Raw genomic sequence first — 19,666 nt, 5'->3', positions numbered from 1 at the left:
TGGGCAGTGTAGCACAAGGGCATCACAGGAAAGAAACCTAGTTTCAAATAGGTGCAGCATGACCCACTTTTCTTCTTCTGCTGTATGGCATTCTGCTGCTGGCTTCTGTTTGTGTGGGCTGATCTCCTTTGGTGCTGTCAGCTCTGTTGACCCTTGCGTTAGTTGGTGGCTGGAACTAATGTCCAACATGTTTTATAACTGTGTTTCTCAAAATCTACCCCTGCTTACTTTTCCATGCCGTTATGGGTATGGAGGAGGTTGGCATCCATTGTGTTTGATCCAGATGTGATGGAGTTGGAGGGCAGGGACTGGCTCCATATTGTGCCTCTGTTTAGCTGTGCGAGAGTCACAGCTTGGCCTGGTAGCTAGTGCCGAGTACTGAGTTTTGATCTATTATCTCAATGGGGTGGTGGTGGGGAGGAGGATTACTGGGGAGGGAAATAACCCCTTGAATTTTACTCTTGAGTGAATCTTAATCTTTAAATTAGTAAGAATGTGAGATTTCCCTTGCTATGATTTTAGAATAACTGTAATAATTTTAAGAAAACAAAGCCTAGGAACATTATGGTATTGAATGTAGAGTAAACTGGTGTTTGAAATGATGCATTGTACATCTGCACATATCAAAAAAAGACTTTAATTTCCTAATTTGTTTTTGATCTGACCCCCCTTTCCTCATGTTCATCCCTGTTTTATTTTCTTCCTTTTGTGTCTATAATTGCATGCATTATTAGAACTGGCAAGATGAGCACCTCCGGATGCATCCTACAGGAACCCAGCCAATGCTGACTATTCCCATGTCAGACTGCATGCCAAGTCAGTGAAGCTTGGTTGTCAAAATCTATTCCCTTTCTATGCTGCTTCTAAACCCATGTTCTCACATATTTTTTCTTAACTGATATTTTATGCCCTTTGAATAAAAAAAAAGTTCACTAATTTTACTAAACATAATGCATTAGTGTTGTGAAGTCTTGCAACAAGACAACAACTCTTTCTTTTGGGAAAGTATATAGTAATTTTTACTTATTAATTTACAGGTATCAGGCAACAGCATATCAACGTTGCTCCTTCTACAGGATCTTTTCCTAATTGGAGATCTATACTATCACCAACACGGCCTTCCACAGAAACTAAGACTTCCTCAGTAGCTGATATTTCAATGGGACAGACTTTGGAGAATGCAAACTTGCTTCAGATGATAAAAACAACACTGACTGGCACACGTACCAGGACTTTGGATCAAACTCATCTGTCACCCACCCTGTATCAAGGCAGTGGAAACAGTGCATCCCAAGAACCTGCTGAGGTTTCAGCTGAGTTGCCTCTGAGGTCATCATCTCAAGATGCAGATGAAACAGCTGCTGTATCAGGTTTGCCTCAACTTGGTATGTTTGTCACATTGTCCACTACACCATCAGCGACACATTCAAGTACAGCTGTGCCATTTCAGCCTATACCATTAGAAACACCCTCAATTTCAAAAGAAAGCGTATCAGGATCAGACATGCTTGCTGCTGTTCCATCACCTTCATTCTCATCATTGGTAATTCAGTCACCTCATATCATTAACTTTTCTAAACCAGCTGTACTGCCCATCAAAGTGCCTTTGTCTGCAGATCCTGAAGGCTTCTTCAACACAGCTTCAGCCAGCTCACAGGTTAGTGAAAGCAGAAATAGTCCTCTAAGCATGGTCACTGTATTACATTCCAGTGTGGTGAACCGCAGAAGGGGCCCCGAGTTGTTTACAAGTACCATGCCTTTCAAGCTCTTTGGATCTACAACAGTGCATTTCATAGAAATAGTGGGAAAGGGGTATCCTTCTAAAAGGACCTCTTTATTGTCTGTATACTCTGATACTCCTGTGTCAAAAACATACCAGTCTTCCCTGCCAGTAACTTCCAGAAGCCTGTCATTGTTTCCTAATGAGAGCGTGTATAATGTATCTTCTACTGGAGTAAAACCAAACAGTCAGCCGTTTAAGGCAGTGTTGACTGACAGAAACAGAGATATCACTCCCCTGTCATCACTAGTTTTTCAGGATAAAGCAGAGGTTCCTACATCAGTCTTCCATCTTGTGGATACTCCACACCTAATACCCCAAATGAGTCATTGTCAGTCTTCCACAGCACTGACTAATTGCACGACAAGCACTACCAGTGCACCTCTCATGTCATCAGTTTCTGAGAGTCTGGCTAAGGTCTCCAGCTCAACAGAGAGCACATCTTCCCTTTCATTGCCAAAATCACTTATTCCAGATGCAAAGCACACTCACAATGCAGTGCTGCCAGTAGAAGCATTTATAAATGAAACAGATATTCTCTTTAGAAATGCAACACACTCCTCTTCAACAACCACAAGGTCTCCCTTGCTAAGTGAGACAAATGACACCTTTACTAAGATAGCACGCACAAACAGTCCCGGTGCAGCAGCAACTGATGAGGGTACTTTGCAAATCCCTTTGATTGTTCCCTCACAGCACTCAGTGATGGTTCTGAATCAGACTTTTGTGGAAGACCTGATGAATGGAGCTTATCAGGCAAGCAGCATGCGATTGCCGACTGCTTCTGCACATAGTGTCCCAACTTCTGATGGCTTTCCTGTGGCAAGAACAGCTCAGAAGCCATTCATGAGAGGAGTGACAGCAAAGATGTCTGCAAACTTTAATGCTAATATTGTTCTGCCTTATAGATCTCAGCTTTCCAAAGTTACTTCAGAAATACAAACCAGTAAACTCCCCAGAGGATCAAAGATACTAGGCACCGTTCTGGAAACGCGCATGGCTAGTCCTCATCTAGCTGCAGTGCTGTTGAATACTTCCACTACAGGCCTTTCAAAACCTGAACCTGCTATCACAAATACATCTGCTGCGAGTGTCTTTGTGACTGCACATCTTCCCCCTGGTGCTGCAGAGAGTCCAGACGTAACTGCAAATAAAGACAGGAGTATGAAAATACCCCGTGTTGTGACCCCACGTGCAGAATATTCACCTCCAGAAGCTTTCAATCATTTTACCTCTGGTCAGACTTCACCTTCAGTTGATAGAAAGTATCTCGCCTCCATCACTCCTCCAATTTGGGGTATGCAGCCATCTCTGGTTTCCGTGACAACGGTGATGGCTAGCCAAGGCTCCAGCTTTTCTGGGATTTCGAGTGCAGACTCTGAAGGCAATTTAGATCCTGTCAGCTCTCCTGAAGTCGCAACTTCAACTTCTATGTGGACCAATACAGCATTGCTGTCTTCAGCTGGCATTAGTATTCCTTTGGTAAATACTTCAATCAAAATGGGAATAAGAGAAGTTTCGCCAAGTACTTCTCCATGGGAAACTGAGTACCGTGTACCATACTCAGTAATTTCAAGTCTGCAAAAGAAAATGAATACAAATAAGCAGTCGCTTTTCTCCACCCCTTCAGAAAACCTTACATATACAAACTCTAGTAAAAATGTTTCAAATTTACCCTTCACTGGAACAAAGTCAAACAGTTTTCTGGAATTTTATGTAGATGCATTTGCACTGAAAACATCTCCTGTTCAGCATTCATCTCTTGTTACCAGTTTGACAGTGCCTGACCCTCTGCAAAAAAAGCATGGAAGCACAGCTGAAAATATTGCTAATTTCTTCACTGTTGGAGATGTTAATATCAGTATACACTATGAAGCACCTCCCCATTTAAATGTGCTTCCTGTTAATGATACAGGTGCTTTCCCTAGCTTTCTAGAATCACAACCATCTGATGGTGGAAAGATTACTTTGCTTAAAAAAACCTTGGGCACACCACCAACATTGGCTTTTCAGCTCACTGACAACTTGACTTTTTCAGCCAGCTATGAAAACAGTGCCATCCACAGCATACTGCCAACTGAGTCCCCCTTTCCCCAAACCAAGCCTTCTAGCTCAACTCTCTTGCATAGTTTTATTACAGAAGAGGACATCAGTTCTGGAAATTTGCCAGAATTTGCAGATGATCAATTAGAATCCTCTGGTTATTTGATTACAGCTGATAAAAATCCAGCTACATTTAGTGTGGAGGAGTGGGACACAAGTGCTACAAGACATAGTCTAGTTCCCAGTAATATATCTAAGAAAACTACCAAGGGCATCCCATTGCAAACCCCTAACACCAGTGCTCTGCAGTCAGTCATCATAACTTCTGTCCATGCATCACCAACACCACTAACTTCTCCTTTTTTGTCAACAACCAACTTTACTCATTCTGTCATTACAGTGTTATCTGGAGTATCTTCTGGTGCAATACCTACAGTAGGAACTTCAGAAGCAAAACCACTAACAAGAAAATCATCTCCAGCTTCACCAGTGCCAGCTTCTTCCTTCTTTTCTCTAGGCACTGAAAACACACCTTTGCCATCTGTGATGGCTTTAAGCACACCGATAGTGACACTAACAAAAAATCACACTACCACAAAATTGGCGTCAGATCTAAGCTCAGTAGGAACACATACAGATTTTCCTTTTGCAACAAGAAACACGACTGCATCACCTGTGGACATGACAGCTGTGCTCATAACCCCTAAAAGCGGCACAGTCACAGCTTCCACACTTGCATCCACAGCACATATACCAAGGCAGATGGAAACAACAGTAACTGACATCCAGAAGTTCCTAAGCTCAGAAATCACCAAAACGTCAACCCCATATCCACTGACAATTACAGCAGCTTTGACATCTATTACAGCATCAGCGAAAACAACTAGGCTTCTCCCTACTCCAGTGGAAAACACCTCTGCTCCTCCCGAAACCACAGCAGCAGCCGCTTTCGCTAACATGACAGCAGCTCCTCCCCTGGATTGCCGGCTCTCCAGGAACCTTATGGTTAAAACAGGTATGTGAGGCCCCTGAATTTGCTGAAAGGACCTCGCTTGTCTATAAGGGGCAACTGATGATGAGCAGGAAATACACTCAAGTGTCAAGTAACGTGGGGGCATTAGTGATTCATCTGGGGACAAGACTGCTGCACTGACAAACCAGACAGATAGAAGCAGAGTTGCTTGTATAGGGATGGCCTTGGCTTTATTTGTAGCTTAGGATTTGCAATGAATGTGTCAAATGAAGTAGTGCAATCAGGTGCTCTGAAGTTCAGAGGGTCACTGCAGGGATCTAACAGAACCACCTATGTGGAGGGATGACCATGTAGGATGTGATGGTTTGCTCTCTACTTTGCAGTAAGGAGTCTGTGTTGCTGAAAAAGACAGTGCAGTAACCTTCCTCAGTCTTTGGCCCTGTTTATGTAGGAATACCTGATTCTCTTTTTATATGAACAATTAATTCTGTCATTAAAGATTCCTTTGAAAAGAATGTTTAGTATTTAGAGTTGTACACTTCAAAATGAGAGGATTTTGAACTTTCTTTGTTAACAGTACCACTTCTGGCTATAGCTGTTTCTTTCACAGACAGCTTTTCCTTATCTTTGAGAACGCTGAACTATAGGGGCCTGCAGAGGACACTTGCCCAGGCTTCATATGGATGCCTTATGGTAGCACAGTGCAGCACCAGAAGATGTGTGTATCTTGGAGATCTCAACAAAGGATAGCTACATAAAAGGGTTTATGACCTTGTGTAGAACTGAATCACACTGGAGACAATGAAATAAGCAGCTTTTGGACCTAATATATATTTAGTAGCTGCCAAATATCTATGTCAGTAGTATGATGACTACAACAACTATTTCTAAAAATAGAAGTAGCTTGTTTGTAATTTATAATTGAAAGTACTTAAGTGGAGCTATAAAAATCTTTCTGCATCTTATAAGAGAAAAAGAAAAAAAGCTAGTGATAATGTTAATAAATAAAGTATATTAGAAAGTCTGACATATTAGAAAGATTACTTCCTAAATGGAAAATAATTGTCACAGTGGAGTAACACATTTCTTTGCTTATTTGACTCTGGCCATGAAGGTATGAGGCATGTGTCCTCTATGTAGGCCTGCCTGTGCAGCACCAGCTCAGTCTCTGGGAATGCTGCACCAGTCTGTCTGCAGGCAATTGAGTGGTGCCATACCTCACTCAGAACAGCAACATGACCAAGTCTTGTTGTTATTGCTAACAAAATTCAATTTCTTGAACTTTGCTCTGGAAACAATGGGCTATGGCCATGGGATGAATAGGGAACTCGGGGATGCTGCTGAGCCTCTGCAGTTCTTCCTCCCATTGGCGCTGCTGCAAATTCTGGCTGCTTTGATGATCTCCACCCAGGTAGCCCAACATGAAACAATTATAAAAGCAAACAGTAGTATGATGGTATCTCAAACTGACATGTGGCTTTTGTTGTTCCACAGTTCTGATTCTGAACACAAGGAGAATGCTGATCAGCAGTCCCTTCAAGGAGAGTGTGAGAAGAGGCCTCAACCAAGTGTTGAGACAAGCTTTCAACCAAAATGTCAGCGCTCAGGTAAGGATGCTTGGCTTCCCTACATGATACCACTGAAACAGCTCTCCCACCAAGAGAATCCCAGCTGGCTGCAGCGCCAGTGGTGCCTCTTGGAGATCACCAAGCTTTTCTTATGGAGAGCAGACAGGCGGCATCCAGTCTGGGCTCTAAAAATGTAAGGACCACTCCAAAATGTTTGCTGTTTTATTTATTTATATCAAAGAACCATTTTGGGAAACAACTACTGACAGCAGTTTTCTCCTCCCCTGCAGCTCAGGAATGTCTTCGGTTCATGGTCAGCCAAGTGCTGCTGTGCTCAGCCTGGATCAATTGCAAGGGCAGGGCTGGCAAATGGGGTGTCACTGCTGTCAGTCCGCTCCCTGGTTTGAAAACCCGGTACCTGACAAGTGCAATTCTGTGGGGACAAAAATCCTGAGCAGGGAGAAAGCATATTTTATTGGAAATAAATGAGGGAGACTTGTTCATTACTTTGCAGCTAAATTGCACAAACCTCTGCATGTGAGAGCAGGCTGAGGTGGATCGCTGGGACACTTCTTTCCAACACAGGTTCCTATGCCTTAGGTAGGGGATTGTGCTGAGTCCAAGGCTGTTAAGAGTTATATTCACCAAGCCACTGGAAAGGAAAAAAATAATTTTGCTCAAAATAGAGGTCATAAGGTTGGCTTTTATTGCCATGCTCTATTGCAACAAATTTGGATGATGTTGATTGGTTTGGGAATTGTATATTCTTGAGTCTCAGCAGCAGCAATGAAAACTGTCAGTCTTATTCTTCCTCCTTCTTGTAAACCTGAGAGAAGCTACCTTTTTCTAATGAAGGAAACCAGCTAAAACTTAGTGCGGAGGCCCAGTTCCAGGGCTTAAACTTTTTGGAAAATACAGAATTTTGAGGTAAAATGCAACTCATGTTTTGGCTCACAGCATGTTCATTCTTGTGGTTTATGATTTCTACTCATATAGCTGATAGTTTAACCATCTGAGGCAGTATAGGAAAAATAATATAGAAGAGACAGTTGAGGTTGAAGAATCAAATACTGAAAACTTTTGTCTTTCAAAGATCTGTCTCCAAACCTGCAATGACAGACATATGCTCAGAGGCAGTGAACTTCAGGTATGAAGTAGGAGCTTGATGTTCTCTGGATTCTCTGTATTTTCACATTCATAAGTAAAATGTCTCGGTATATATCCATGAATGAAGCCTTAGTCTAAATTAGTCTAAACATGAGCTGTGGTAGCAGTACTGTGCTGCTTCAGTTCAGAGCATGTTTTGCATGGGCTGGGTCTAATGCTCCCTGCACAATTCTTTTAATACCATGTCTGATATGACACTAACTGATTCCGTAAGGTTTATAGGGGATTACAGGATGAAAACCTTGCAAGGGAGCTATATTCAGGACGAGAAGTCCTGTCAAATAGTGGTTGAATGGCAAAGAAAATAATAAAAAAAATTCCCTGTGTGTTTTAGGTTGAAATCCTGGAACAATCAAATAATGTAACAGTTGGTTACTATGTTACACGGGGCAGACTGGTTTTTATGCCAGCTGCTGTAATTGAAAGGCTTCTGGCGTACGGCATTAGCAACGCCACAGCTGACATCAAGCAGCATGTACCACATCTCCAGTCCATAGCAGCCTTGGCCTTGCCATGGAAGCCCCTTCCTGCATACCGCTTCCAGCTGAAAACAGGTGAGCAGAGCCCTGCCTGTCCACATCTGGGGTTGTGTGTGTGTTAATGCTGCCATGCACAGGGATGATGCTCCTGTTCCCCTTTGCTGTCCTGCCTCAGCCCCTGCTTGCTGCACAGCAGGACAAGCTCTGATTTGGTTTCGCTTGTTGGTGTTCCTGACATGAGCAGGACAGCTGGTACGTACATCCCTGTCCTGTGTGGTGCTCTGCTGTCACCTCTACTGGCACTGCTGTGAAATAGAGTGGCATTGCCTTAGGGATGAGTCGTGCCAATACGCTTGACTAAGACTTGGCATTTGATTAAATGGATTTTAATTGATGGGTTGTGCAGTAACCTGTGTATTTCTTTTGAGGATGATCAGATGAGAAATATGACTATATCGTGTATATACATATGTATTGTTCTGGCTGGACCTGAGATCACTGTTTAACGCCTCTGTACTGCAGAAGGCATCAGTGCAGCAGTTGCAGTGCAGCAGAACAGTATAAGCTACGAGAGGGCAGAGAGTGCTGTAAAACAGCATATTCAATTGTAAAAATATTTCTTATATGTATGCTTACATGTTTATAATGGAATCATAGAATGGTTCAGGTTGGAAGGGGCCTTAAAGATCGTCCAGTCCAACCCCACTGCCATGGGCAGGGACACCTCCCACTAGACCAGGTTGCCCAAAGCTTTGTCCAGCCTGACCTTGAACACTTCCAGGAGGAGGGGGATATACACATACTTATTGCAGTTACCCAGTTAAGTATATTTTTACTAGCATAAACAGAATGAGAATCAATATTATGATTGATTATGTCTTGCGAGAGCAAATGACCTGCAAGATTTAAGAGTATTACACGTGGTTTAGAATTATTTCACTTACTGCCTGGCTCTGTGTTGTAAGTATTTGTGCAGTGAACTGGTCTTACCATCTTATATATTAACGCAGAAACAGTCTCTATTTAAATTGTTTGTGGAGACTATCAGCTCTAATAATGCAATTTAATTCTTATGTCTGAATTGAGGCTAGTTTAGTGCAGTGCTTGAATGACATAAACCGGTCTCATGTGGCATTATTTTCACCTGCTTAATTTGTAAATTCATAATTTTGCTGTCAGGTATTGCAGGAGTTATACAATCAAGAATATTTTGTCCACATACAAATACGTTGTTCCTTTTCCAGAGCTGCAGTTTGTGGGCCAAACGGACAATATACAGTCATGCAAATTTGTTCAGACCATGGAGCAACGGTTACAGAGAGCATTTCAGGATGCTGAAAGAAAGGTCTTAAACACCAGCAACAACTTAACAGTTCAGGTACAATGTGATGTGCTTTGCTAGTGCCTGTTGCCAAGCTCTCTGGGTTATTCTTTCCTATGTGTATGCTTGTATTTCAACATAATGGCTTTGATAGGCACTATGGAAGTGTGTTTATGTTTTCAACTGAAATAAGACTGTTTTATTTATTGTAGGAAAACTTATAAATGCATGATTTAAAGAAGACTGCTACTGTTGTTTTAGTGAATTTGGATTTTACTGTTTGCAGTAAATTTAAAAATAATGAAGTAAAAATAATTTAAGTGAAATTCAAATAAAAAACTATATATATTCTTCCAAGTTTGTGTTTACTGAATATGTTATTCTGACATGTTAGTTGCTTTTAGTGAGGCTATTCAGGTATAAAGATAGTGTCATGCATAGCTGTTTGTAAAATCTAAGCTAATGGATATATTTCTTTCTTTTTTTTCATGTGCATGCCATTTCTACACTTGCAGATCCAAATTCACTATTAAGGGCCTGTTTTTTCCCGAACTTTATATGTTTAGTGGGCCAATACCCTTAAGCTCTGTGCCATATTTAGGAATAAATAAATTGTCCTCTGAGTGATATTATGATATGTACTTTATGTGTAGTAAAAATCTGTGTATGGACTTGCACTCCTCAGAATAGTTTGCAAGTAGTTTACCAGGAGAAAATTGGTCATCAGAGCTCTGCTTAGTTACTTTGGTACTGTCTTTTGTGAACTTGTGTTCAAATCGGAGGAGCTCAGAGAGGCAGAAAAGTAAGATATGACCTACTGCAGTAGCTAAAGTGATTATCTAACTTTTCAATAGTTGGACCCATGATGCTGAGGGGACCTTCATGGTGGCTAATTTGATCACAGAAGTCACGGATCTTACAAAACACCAAGGCAATTTTGTAAAGAGCCCTAGAAGAAGGTGGTAGTTGTGGGTTTTGTGGATATTGCCAACTTAGGAAGTGACAGAATAGAGGTCTTGGAGGCAATATATAAATTGAGAATTAAGAGGCTGAAGAATGTGATCTTCATGAAAAAAAAATATCGCAAATTAGTCCAGTACCATGCAAAGAACTAAGTCAGTGCAACAGAAAATAGTGTGAGGGTTTTAGATTAGTTACAAAGTGAGGAACAGTTCTGGAGCAGACAAAGCTGATTCAGAAAAGGTGCTGCTGCAGTACAGGAGTAGAGAGAAGGGCAGCAAGATGAGTAAAAGGCAAAAACCAACTTCCACACAAGGAGAAATGAAATTGGCCATGGTTCTCTGACCATGAGTGGTGTAGTGAGTCAGGATTGATAGTTTTTTCCCATAACAGAACTACACAGGTTTAAAGATAAGAATAGTATTTTCACACAGTGGGATAATAAAGTCTTGAAGATGTCTGGATGTAACTGGAGAAAAGGTATTGAGGTTACAAAAAGCAATTGGTCAACATATAGAATAAAAAGTCATCAGTGCTTTTTAAACCCAAGCATAAGATTTATGGCTCAGTCTACAGCTGTGAACTAACTTTATACTGCAGAAGAGAGTCCTCCTCTTTTGCCCTGTGCTTGTTCTCCAAGCATCTGCTCCCAGCCATTTTTAAGTGAACATTAGGTAGGCATGCCTTTGGTCTGATCTAGAATTCTCCTTTCAATGCTTTTACTAGACTACATTTTATGCTTATGCTTATGCTTATATTTACTATTTGAATAACTTTGGGCTATTTAGAATAACGTTCATGAATGCTGAATGCTGTTGACCTTATCTACAGTTCCAAGCCAAAAAAAACCCCTCTTGTCCTAAGGCGTGAATTTTGTGAGAAAACATGTTACTGCCCTTCCTTTACCTCTCTGCTTCCTGCATAAAACTGCTGTTTGAAGATCTGATCCAGTACTTACTAAACAGAATTGGTCCCTAAATACACCACTCATCAGAATTGGGCTCAGGAAGTGACTGGCATAGAGCTAATGGTGAGGAAAGCAGGATGCTAAGAGTAGAAGAGACACAATATCCCTTTATTTCGTGTGTAAAAGGTGTAAGTCTAGATAACTGCACTAGCCAGGCAGCAAAGAGAGAAGACATACATGCCTAATTCCTCCATATCAAACAGTGAACAATTTTTCTACTAAGCATCCTCTCCCTCATCTTACAATTCCTGTTAAAAAAATGGGGAAAAATATTTTCAGTGTTGACTGTACCTTTTCTGTCTGATGCTGTCGTCTGCTAACTCTGCATGTGCTAAACTAGGAATTAAAGTATCACAAGCTTTTTTACACAATCATATTGAGTAAGCTGTATCTAATCCGTTGTTCAAGTTAATGTTTCCTCAGGTTGTTTGCATTGGTTTAGAGATTCGTTTGTTTGTTTGTTTGCTTGTTTATAATTGAGCTGAAACACAGCTGCACATTATTTTTTTACCTCTGTTTCAGATTTTGAACACCTCCAATGTCTCCCAAGCTGTCACTCTGTTTTATGTAGTGAGCAATCAAAGCACAACTCTAAATGGCACTATTTCCAGCAACCTTCTTAATCAGCTGTCAGCTGAGCTGGTGGGTTTCTATCTAACCTACCCACCTCTCACCATTGCAGAATGTAAGTATGCACTTCCCAGCACACAGGTTAGGATTAGCCAGTGTCAGGCTTTTGCTTTGCAAGCACCATAAGCCTTGTTTTCAAACACACACATTGTAGGTGTTTTTGCCTACAACTTTTTTAAACTACTTTTTTTTTGTTTTTCTTTTTAAAGGAGGAGGGATTAGATGGAGGGGTTTTGGGGGTTCAGTGTTTACTTCAGCTCCTAGAAACACTGGCAGATAATTAAGACACCACATATATGCTGATATTAATTAAAAAATGCCTATGCCACAGATGCCAAACACAGTAAAATTGTAGTTTTATATAAAACAAAACACAGAATATGCCCAATTCTTCACTTCAGGAAAGCTTTGCACAGCACTTAATCTTCTGCATAGTCTGTTACTGCAGTGGAAGACAGCCCCTGATGCTTGCTCCAGTGGCAGGGCTGGGCAGCACACTTTGAGCGTGTGTTTGGGTAGTGGGTGAGCTTTATCTATGGTTCTCTGTTTAAAAAGTTGTTGGTGTATTTGCTGAACTTCATCCTTAGTTTAAAATGTGGTCCACGCACTTTCGCATTAAGAATTTGCTTGCATTTCTGGGCAGCCCATGCGACGTATATGCTCTATGACTCTGTGTGCTAATTCATCTAAAATGAAGAAAGAGACAAGACATTTGATTTCTGTTTAGTCTGCTTGTTAAACTCAGTATGTGAAATTAAGCTTGCTGTAGAGCTGGGTTGTCTGTTCACTGGAGGACATCAGTGCTTACTGGGAAATAAGAAGAGACAGGGATGTGCTGGGTATGTCAGTGCATGCTAATGGACTCTGGTTAAGGAAGGGCAAGTTTCATCTGATGTTGCTGTGTGTCAGTCTTCATGAGTTGCTTGTTAAATTTGAGATACTGCACTCAAATACCAGCAAAGATCTGGTTAAGCTTCTGGTAGCTATCAAACTCACTGATAAGGCTAAACCAGTGATGGAGTAGTTTGTAATTTTTCATTTCACAATTACTGAAATAATCAGGTGTATGAGGGTAGAGCCAGATATGTATTTAGAATCAGAACAATGAACTGAGTGGATTTATAGCTTTAGGTAAAGTTAGTACAGTGGTGGTTCATTTTTCTGATTCTAAGAAAAAGCAGAACCAGGCTGCTGGAAAGGGAGCACTGGGGAAAACTTGAATTACTTGTTTGGTCTGTCCATCTTATTTACAAACAACCCAACAACAGAGTAATTATCTATCTTGTTCATCAGTTACTTGCACAACAAGCACCCTGCTGTCTGGCGGGGAGTGGTCACTCTTGTGCGAGGTGGTCAGGAATCACAACTAACTCTGATAATTCTGCAAATCCTTGAAAAAGAAGTAATTCGTTTTATTCTGGAGGCATTACCTATCTAAATCAGATCTTTGCAACCAAATGTCTGTCGGTGAAGCTGCCCAGTGAGGAGTTCTTGCACTGTGTTGGTGTGCTTTTGAATTGGACTATCACAGGGTAAGGGACGTGTCTTAGGCTATATTTTGATTTTCATCAGGTCCTTTCACAGGAAAGGGGAGGTAGAAGGAGGTGAGTGACAAATGGTGTGTGTGGAGAACTAGAAAGGGATGCAGACCATTTATGATGAGATGGGCTCCTTCCTTTTCATGGCGGGTAAGCCTGTCTGAAGCCTGCCCCGTGTGCAGGACTCATGTTCATGGAGCATCTAGGAGCACAAGGAGAAAGGCTAAGGAAGTATTGGTGATGGCTGTGGTCAGTTCAGTTTTTTGGCCTCCAAAATGGGCCTGTTGCATAGGAAGAAGATTACGGTGCTTCTTACAAAGGCAATACAGGCATGTGCTGGTATTCAGGAGCTGCGGAAGGCATTTGTCTCACAGTAAGAGTCTCATGTGATATTGTAGTTCTCTGCTGTTCCCCACACATGATGAACTGACCCAATAAAGTCTTTAGGTAGTGCTCCTTTAACAACTAATGGCTTATATTTAATTTTGGAGTCCTTGGTTTTATTTCCCGCACAGCAGGTATACTGCAGACTCATGAACTTAATGTGCTTCAGTATTTATGGCTTCAGACTGGTAGTGTGTCTTGTGAAAATGTTTACTTTGTAAAGTGTTTGATGCTTATTCATGTGACAGCACAGTTGTTTCAGTTTATCAAACAAGTATTGCTGCTGTTCTCAGAGCAAGTTATTCCCCAGTAGACTCTGGTGGCTCCTCCAAAGCCTTTGCAGTTTGTCATGGAAATGTACAGCTCAGGACATGCCATGAAATCCGTCCTCAAAAGCAGATACGGTGTGTAATCAGATGCTTTACAATGTTTACTGTTTTAAGCCCCTTTGGAGTTTAAAAATCAAGGTAACTCAATAGCAGTGTATCAACATGTGGGGCATGGATATTTTCTGAATTAGGTTCCAAGTGTTAATGCTTTCCATGTTGTGTAAATCTATTGAAAAAAATTCTGCATAATGAATTACCAGCATATTGAACTTTGCAGCTTAATGCACTTTGTTGATGGAAAAGCTAACAAAAGGGATCGAAATAGCAAACATGAGTTTCTTAGAGATGTAAGCACATAGGGTAGTAATACCTTAAATGGTGCAGAGTGAGAGAACTCTAAGGTGTGTTCACAGTATCATTAGTCTTGTTTGTAATTCATGTAGACCTGCCCTCTGTGATTGGTGCAATCTGATCCTTCTTATATTTAAATACTATTTTAAGTTAAAATTGCGGTCTGGGTTAAGTGAGGATTAAATCACAGAATCACCATATAATCTCGTCTTGTTTTCCCCAGGGGATTACTCAGAGAGAGAAAGCAGCAGAAATGTATATAATAGACACATGCATATTACCTATTATTTTCAGAAAGGGGCAATCCTTGGCTTTGCCCCAAACAATGTACCAGCCAATATTTTGGCAACAGATGTATGTTCTACTTTATAAGGCAGCACTTGTGCTGTTTGCACTTGATGTCCTTTTTCAGACTGAAGAGAAACCCTGAAAATTATGCCTCTAGATCTCTTCCTGGGCCATAGTTAAATTTTATTTATTGCTTTCTGGTTAACTAAATGGTTTTGAGACCTATAATGTGTAGGATGTTGGAATATTATGACATAATTTCATCTTTTATTTTAAAGCTTTGGAGTATCCAAACCTTGATGTCTCAGAGTCAACTAGAGATTACTGGGTGATAACAGGTACTTTTTAATTTTGTTCCCTCCTCCATGCACTTCAAATAATAATTTTTTGTGCTTGATTTTATAAACATATCAGTGCCATAATTTTACACAGTAATAAGTGGCTATCCACTGAACCTGCCTGTTGCATTCAACTGGACAAATGTATTTAAAGTTACTCTAGGGCATAACTGTGATTTATCATATTTGTCATCTTGATCAGAGCTGTCTCCTGCATCCAACACTTACCTCAGAATTAATGCCAGTTTGGTTTAAGCACTTCTGAGAGCAGCATAATCTCCTCAGAGTTTAATAACAAAAAGGCTTTTTAAATGTTTTGGTCCCCTTGGGACTTGGAAATATGAAATCAAAAGAGGCTTGTAGGCATAACCCAGGAAGAAAGGTGATCTCTTAAACTGAGGAAGTTTGTTAGGATTTGCTGACTCTGTCTGAGTCCAGGAATTTTTGCATCTTTCATCTGAAACATTAAGCATGTAACTTTGTTGGTGGAAAAGAAGGTGCAGAAAATGCTACTAGGCTTCAAAATGCCTGTTTTATCACAGTCATTTCACTGGTATCACATTCTCATTCACAATCATTTTGACTTTAGAAGTGATAACTGGGAAGGAAAGAGATCCTTTCTCCCAGACATCTTTGAGTAGATGCCAAAGCCTTTCTAATCAGTGTGTCTGTGGCTGGAATGGTTTGATGCTCAGGAGAGCAAGAGAAAGGAGCCTGATGTGAAACAGATTAAATTCTACACTTTGCTTCCAAAAGATGCTGTGGTTTGGTGCCTGTTGTATCAATATTTTGAGATAAATTTTGAGATAAAAAAAGTCTATGCTGAGATTATGATTCTCTGAAGGGAGCAGTTTGGCTCCACCCCATCTGGACCCCATAAACCATTTCTTGCCTTTGTGCACATACTGCAATGCAGTATTATTGATACTACAATGGAAATGCTGTTTTAAAAAAAATCATGATGGTCCCAGGAGATTTTTTTTTTTTAAAGAATACTGAAAAATCATACATTTGTATGAATTAAATTAGCATGCAATATCACTTATTTGAGCTTTATTTAAATTCATTGTCTCTTAAGTTCACATTCATTATTATTTAGGAAATGTTTATTCAGTTTTCAGTGCTCCCAAAAATATAGTGTTTTGTTTCAAATAGTTGCACAGAATTCCAACTTCACATTTCAAAACTGCTAGATGAAAAACTGTCTTTTAGTTAACAGGAGTATCTGGCAATAAGATTGAAAGCTGGCAGCTCTTGAATAGTTTTTCACATACTTTTTATGTTGAAGATCATAGATCAGGTGCTTCCTGGAGCCATTTTTGTAAACTGAAGGGCTAAGAATGTTTTTGGAGGATTTTGTTCTCTGACACATCATTGACATTACCTGAGAAGAACAGTGCAGGGGCTGAAATGGAAGCACATTATATCCCCATTGGGAATTACTGAGGGGGTGTAACAGTGTCCAGCTATTGTTCTTCTAGGCGAGTTAGTACATCCATGTCCCAAGCTGCCCTGCATATCACATGTTACTTAATATGTCCATGTAAGTGTGCTGATATGTGATTTTCTCCATTCCCACAGTTATTCAAGGGGTTGATATTGCATTACTGGGGCTGAATAATCAAAGCTTTGCAAGATTAATGGAGCAGCGTTTGGCCCCGCTGTTTATGATGTCCCATCAGCAAGCAAGACGATTCAAACGTGCTACTACTGTGGGCAGCTACACTGTGCAGGTGGTCAATGCGATATCAGTTGTGCCTGGATATGTGTTGAAAAATGGGCTTTGTTTGCATGCATGCTGTCTCAATTTGTGTGGAAAAAAACCAACCAACCCCAGATCAACCTGTTTTACTGGGTTGAGATTTCCTGTCTATTTTCATGAGTACCAAGGCAGAGAGTGCAAAATGCATGGCATTACTAATGCGTTCCAGTCAGCTGTGTTTGCATGCCTCACATCTTCTAGAAATTATTAGTTAATCAGTGTTAATAAACATTTTCTCTTTGGTTGCTAAGAGGGATTGGTACAAAGTACATATTTTAGCCTAAAGCTAAATGAAGAGTTCCAGGCTTTTGTTCTTAAGTTTAAAAAAAACTCCAACTTTCCTAGGCCTTCCTTTCCTAGGTAATTCAATAAAGCTAGAACTTCTTTTTAATTTTTGTTAAAAAAAAAAGAAGTATGAAGCAGTCTTTATGCAGGATTAGTCATCAAATCATGTGGCCACTGATCACTTTATGAAGTAGAGATTTCAATCACAAGTAATTTATTAATCATCTTTCTCTTATTTAGCAACATTGCCTGTTCAGTATTTTGAAATGATCTTATTTTGTTTTCTTACTAATTTAACTGTCTGATGCTAGTTATGAGGGAATCAAAGAGGATCTGTCTTCAAAAATCACATGATAAGTTATTGCTTTTAAAAAATTACATAATGTTTTTCAAGAATTGCTTGTTGTGTACAAGCTACTACTTTTCTCGTTTGCTCACAATTCTGTGTGTTTTCCCACTGAAAGAATTTCAGGAATGCATTTTTACTGGCCAAAAGTGTGAACCTTTGTAAAATTTTCTGTGAAAACATGACATATTTTAGTCAATGACATAATGCAAAAGAATCACAGAACTCCTTTGCCCTCTCATCATTAGAAGTGTTTGACACTTCCTTTACTCTTAGGAAAGGCAGAGGGACAATGTAAAAATTCTGACAGCGTTCTGCAGAATAAAATGGAAAAAGCATGGTTCTCTTTATGGTCAGCCTGAAATCAAAAATAATGAGTATAGAAGTAAAATGTGAGGGACTTTTTCAACTGCGATATGTCAGTAAAGTATAATTTTTAATATTGGGACAGATTTTAAGAATTCTCTCTTTACAGAGGACTGTAATGTCAAAACATTTTATCCTTTCCTCCTTTTTACTGCATGCTTTTCTTAGTATAGGGTTTTAGTTTAGGATTATGTTTAAAAATTTTTAAGGCAGCAGTCAGTCCTGACTAATCTTAATAGCCTAGGCTATGAAGCAGAGAAGCTCTGATCCTGTGAAGTGTTTGTATGGAGCTTATGCTTCTGTGGGGTCTTGAAGGAGTTTCCTGTGTAGTGCCTTCATGTTGCTTCTGGCAGGTTTTGCAATGGTATAATACAAACGCAGTTTATTTCTCTTTCTCTCATTTTCTTTTTTTTTTTCTGCTTTCTGAAAGATGGTAAAAATCCAACGTATTCCAGGACCCAAGGAGCCGGCTGAACTGACATACTATACTTTATACAATGGGAAACCTTTGCTGGGCACCGCAGCTGCCAAAATATTGAGTACTGTTGACTCCCAGAGGATGGCGTTGACACTCGGTTATGTTATTCAAGTTCAAGCTGATCGTAAGAGCTCTTTTAAAAATTCTGTCATTTAGTCCTTTGTTTCTTCTATTTTTGTTTTTCTTTCTGTCTCTGTGAAAACACCAGTGTAGGTGAGGGGATCCGCTGTTGATCACACAACAGAATTTCAGCTGCACCTTTCTGAGCAGCTGCTTAAGGCAGGCTGCTCTTTTTCCTATGGAAGACAGACTAATCTTTTATTGTAGTAAATCAAAGATATATACCAACCGTTATTTAGCACATTACTGTAAACTTGGCTGTACAACTGATTTTACACTCATACCGTTCTATGAACTGAACAACATTATAGAACTGTAAAGTCATAGTTAGTTCTGATGCTAATGAAACCATGACACCACAGGCTAATGACTGCTGGGCTAAATTGCTATTCAAGTAACTTGGCACAATATAAAATGAAATTGTGTATGTGGGCTATCAAGATGTTCCTTATTTTTGGCTTGTTCAAAATAATGTAGATTATTTCTTTCTCAAAGGGATTTAAAAAAAAATAATTTTCACCAAGAATTTTGTAAAGTACACCACATGATTGTTAAAGATGTTATTTAGACACAAATCAGGAAAGTGAAGTTAGACAGAACTACTTATGTATATGGGCAGTTTTCAGATTCTAGATATGGTAGCATTGTTCAGAATACTGTGGCCAAAAAAGCAATCTATTCTTGAAAAGTAAAGTGTTAAAACTTGCATCAGTTACTGAGTGATTGTAAGCATAGGTGTTTTCCTAAAAAAAATAATTTTGGATATTCCTATATAGCTGACTCACAGTCATAAACCTGTGGTGGATCTTGGAGGGGTTTTTTGTGCGATAACATCTTAATGCACAAATCAAAGCCTTTATGTAACTGAATCTCTCCACTTCGGCAAGGTATTTATCCAGTTGGGAATCAAATTATATAGTGAAATTCTGTACTGGCTAAATAACATATAAAATGGAATGCCCTGGTGCCATTATTTTAGCCTGAAGGAGCAGTGATTTTGAAATAATTACATGTAATGCTGATAGGAAAAGGAGGGAGCACTGTAATAAGTAATCTATGTATCATCAATTGAGTTAGAGTTAATGATTGAGTTAGAAGATTTAAGTATGGTCTAATTTTCAGAGAATGCACAGTGTACTATACTGATCTTTGATTTGATCATGGTCTGTTACTGACTTTAATTGGACTGAAAC

The 19,666-nt window shown here is 39.8% G+C and overlaps 1 protein-coding gene across 1 annotated transcript in view; it reads left to right on the top strand.

The window, feature by feature from the left end:
* Positions 1–242: 242 nt before the first annotated feature.
* The window catches only part of LOC104538099 (UPF0606 protein KIAA1549-like), a gene marked incomplete at its 3' end in the record, with an annotated part of 23,986 nt that continues 4,562 nt past the window's right edge, over positions 243–19,666 (top strand). Inside the window, exons 1-9 of the mRNA XM_010181176.1 lie at positions 243–246; positions 1,038–4,838; positions 6,291–6,403; positions 7,866–8,085; positions 9,255–9,388; positions 11,781–11,943; positions 15,057–15,116; positions 16,698–16,849; positions 18,306–18,477. Of these exons, the coding sequence (XP_010179478.1) occupies positions 243–246; positions 1,038–4,838; positions 6,291–6,403; positions 7,866–8,085; positions 9,255–9,388; positions 11,781–11,943; positions 15,057–15,116; positions 16,698–16,849; positions 18,306–18,477 (4,819 nt within the window). The remainder of the gene's footprint in view (positions 247–1,037; positions 4,839–6,290; positions 6,404–7,865; positions 8,086–9,254; positions 9,389–11,780; positions 11,944–15,056; positions 15,117–16,697; positions 16,850–18,305; positions 18,478–19,666) is intronic.

This window comes from Mesitornis unicolor, unplaced genomic scaffold (assembly GCF_000695765.1).
Source record: "Mesitornis unicolor isolate BGI_N332 unplaced genomic scaffold, ASM69576v1 scaffold47113, whole genome shotgun sequence".
NCBI classification, from domain to species: domain Eukaryota; kingdom Metazoa; phylum Chordata; class Aves; order Mesitornithiformes; family Mesitornithidae; genus Mesitornis; species Mesitornis unicolor.
The sequence above is the reverse complement of the archived record's forward strand: the minus strand, read 5'-3'. Positions and strand labels throughout refer to the sequence as shown.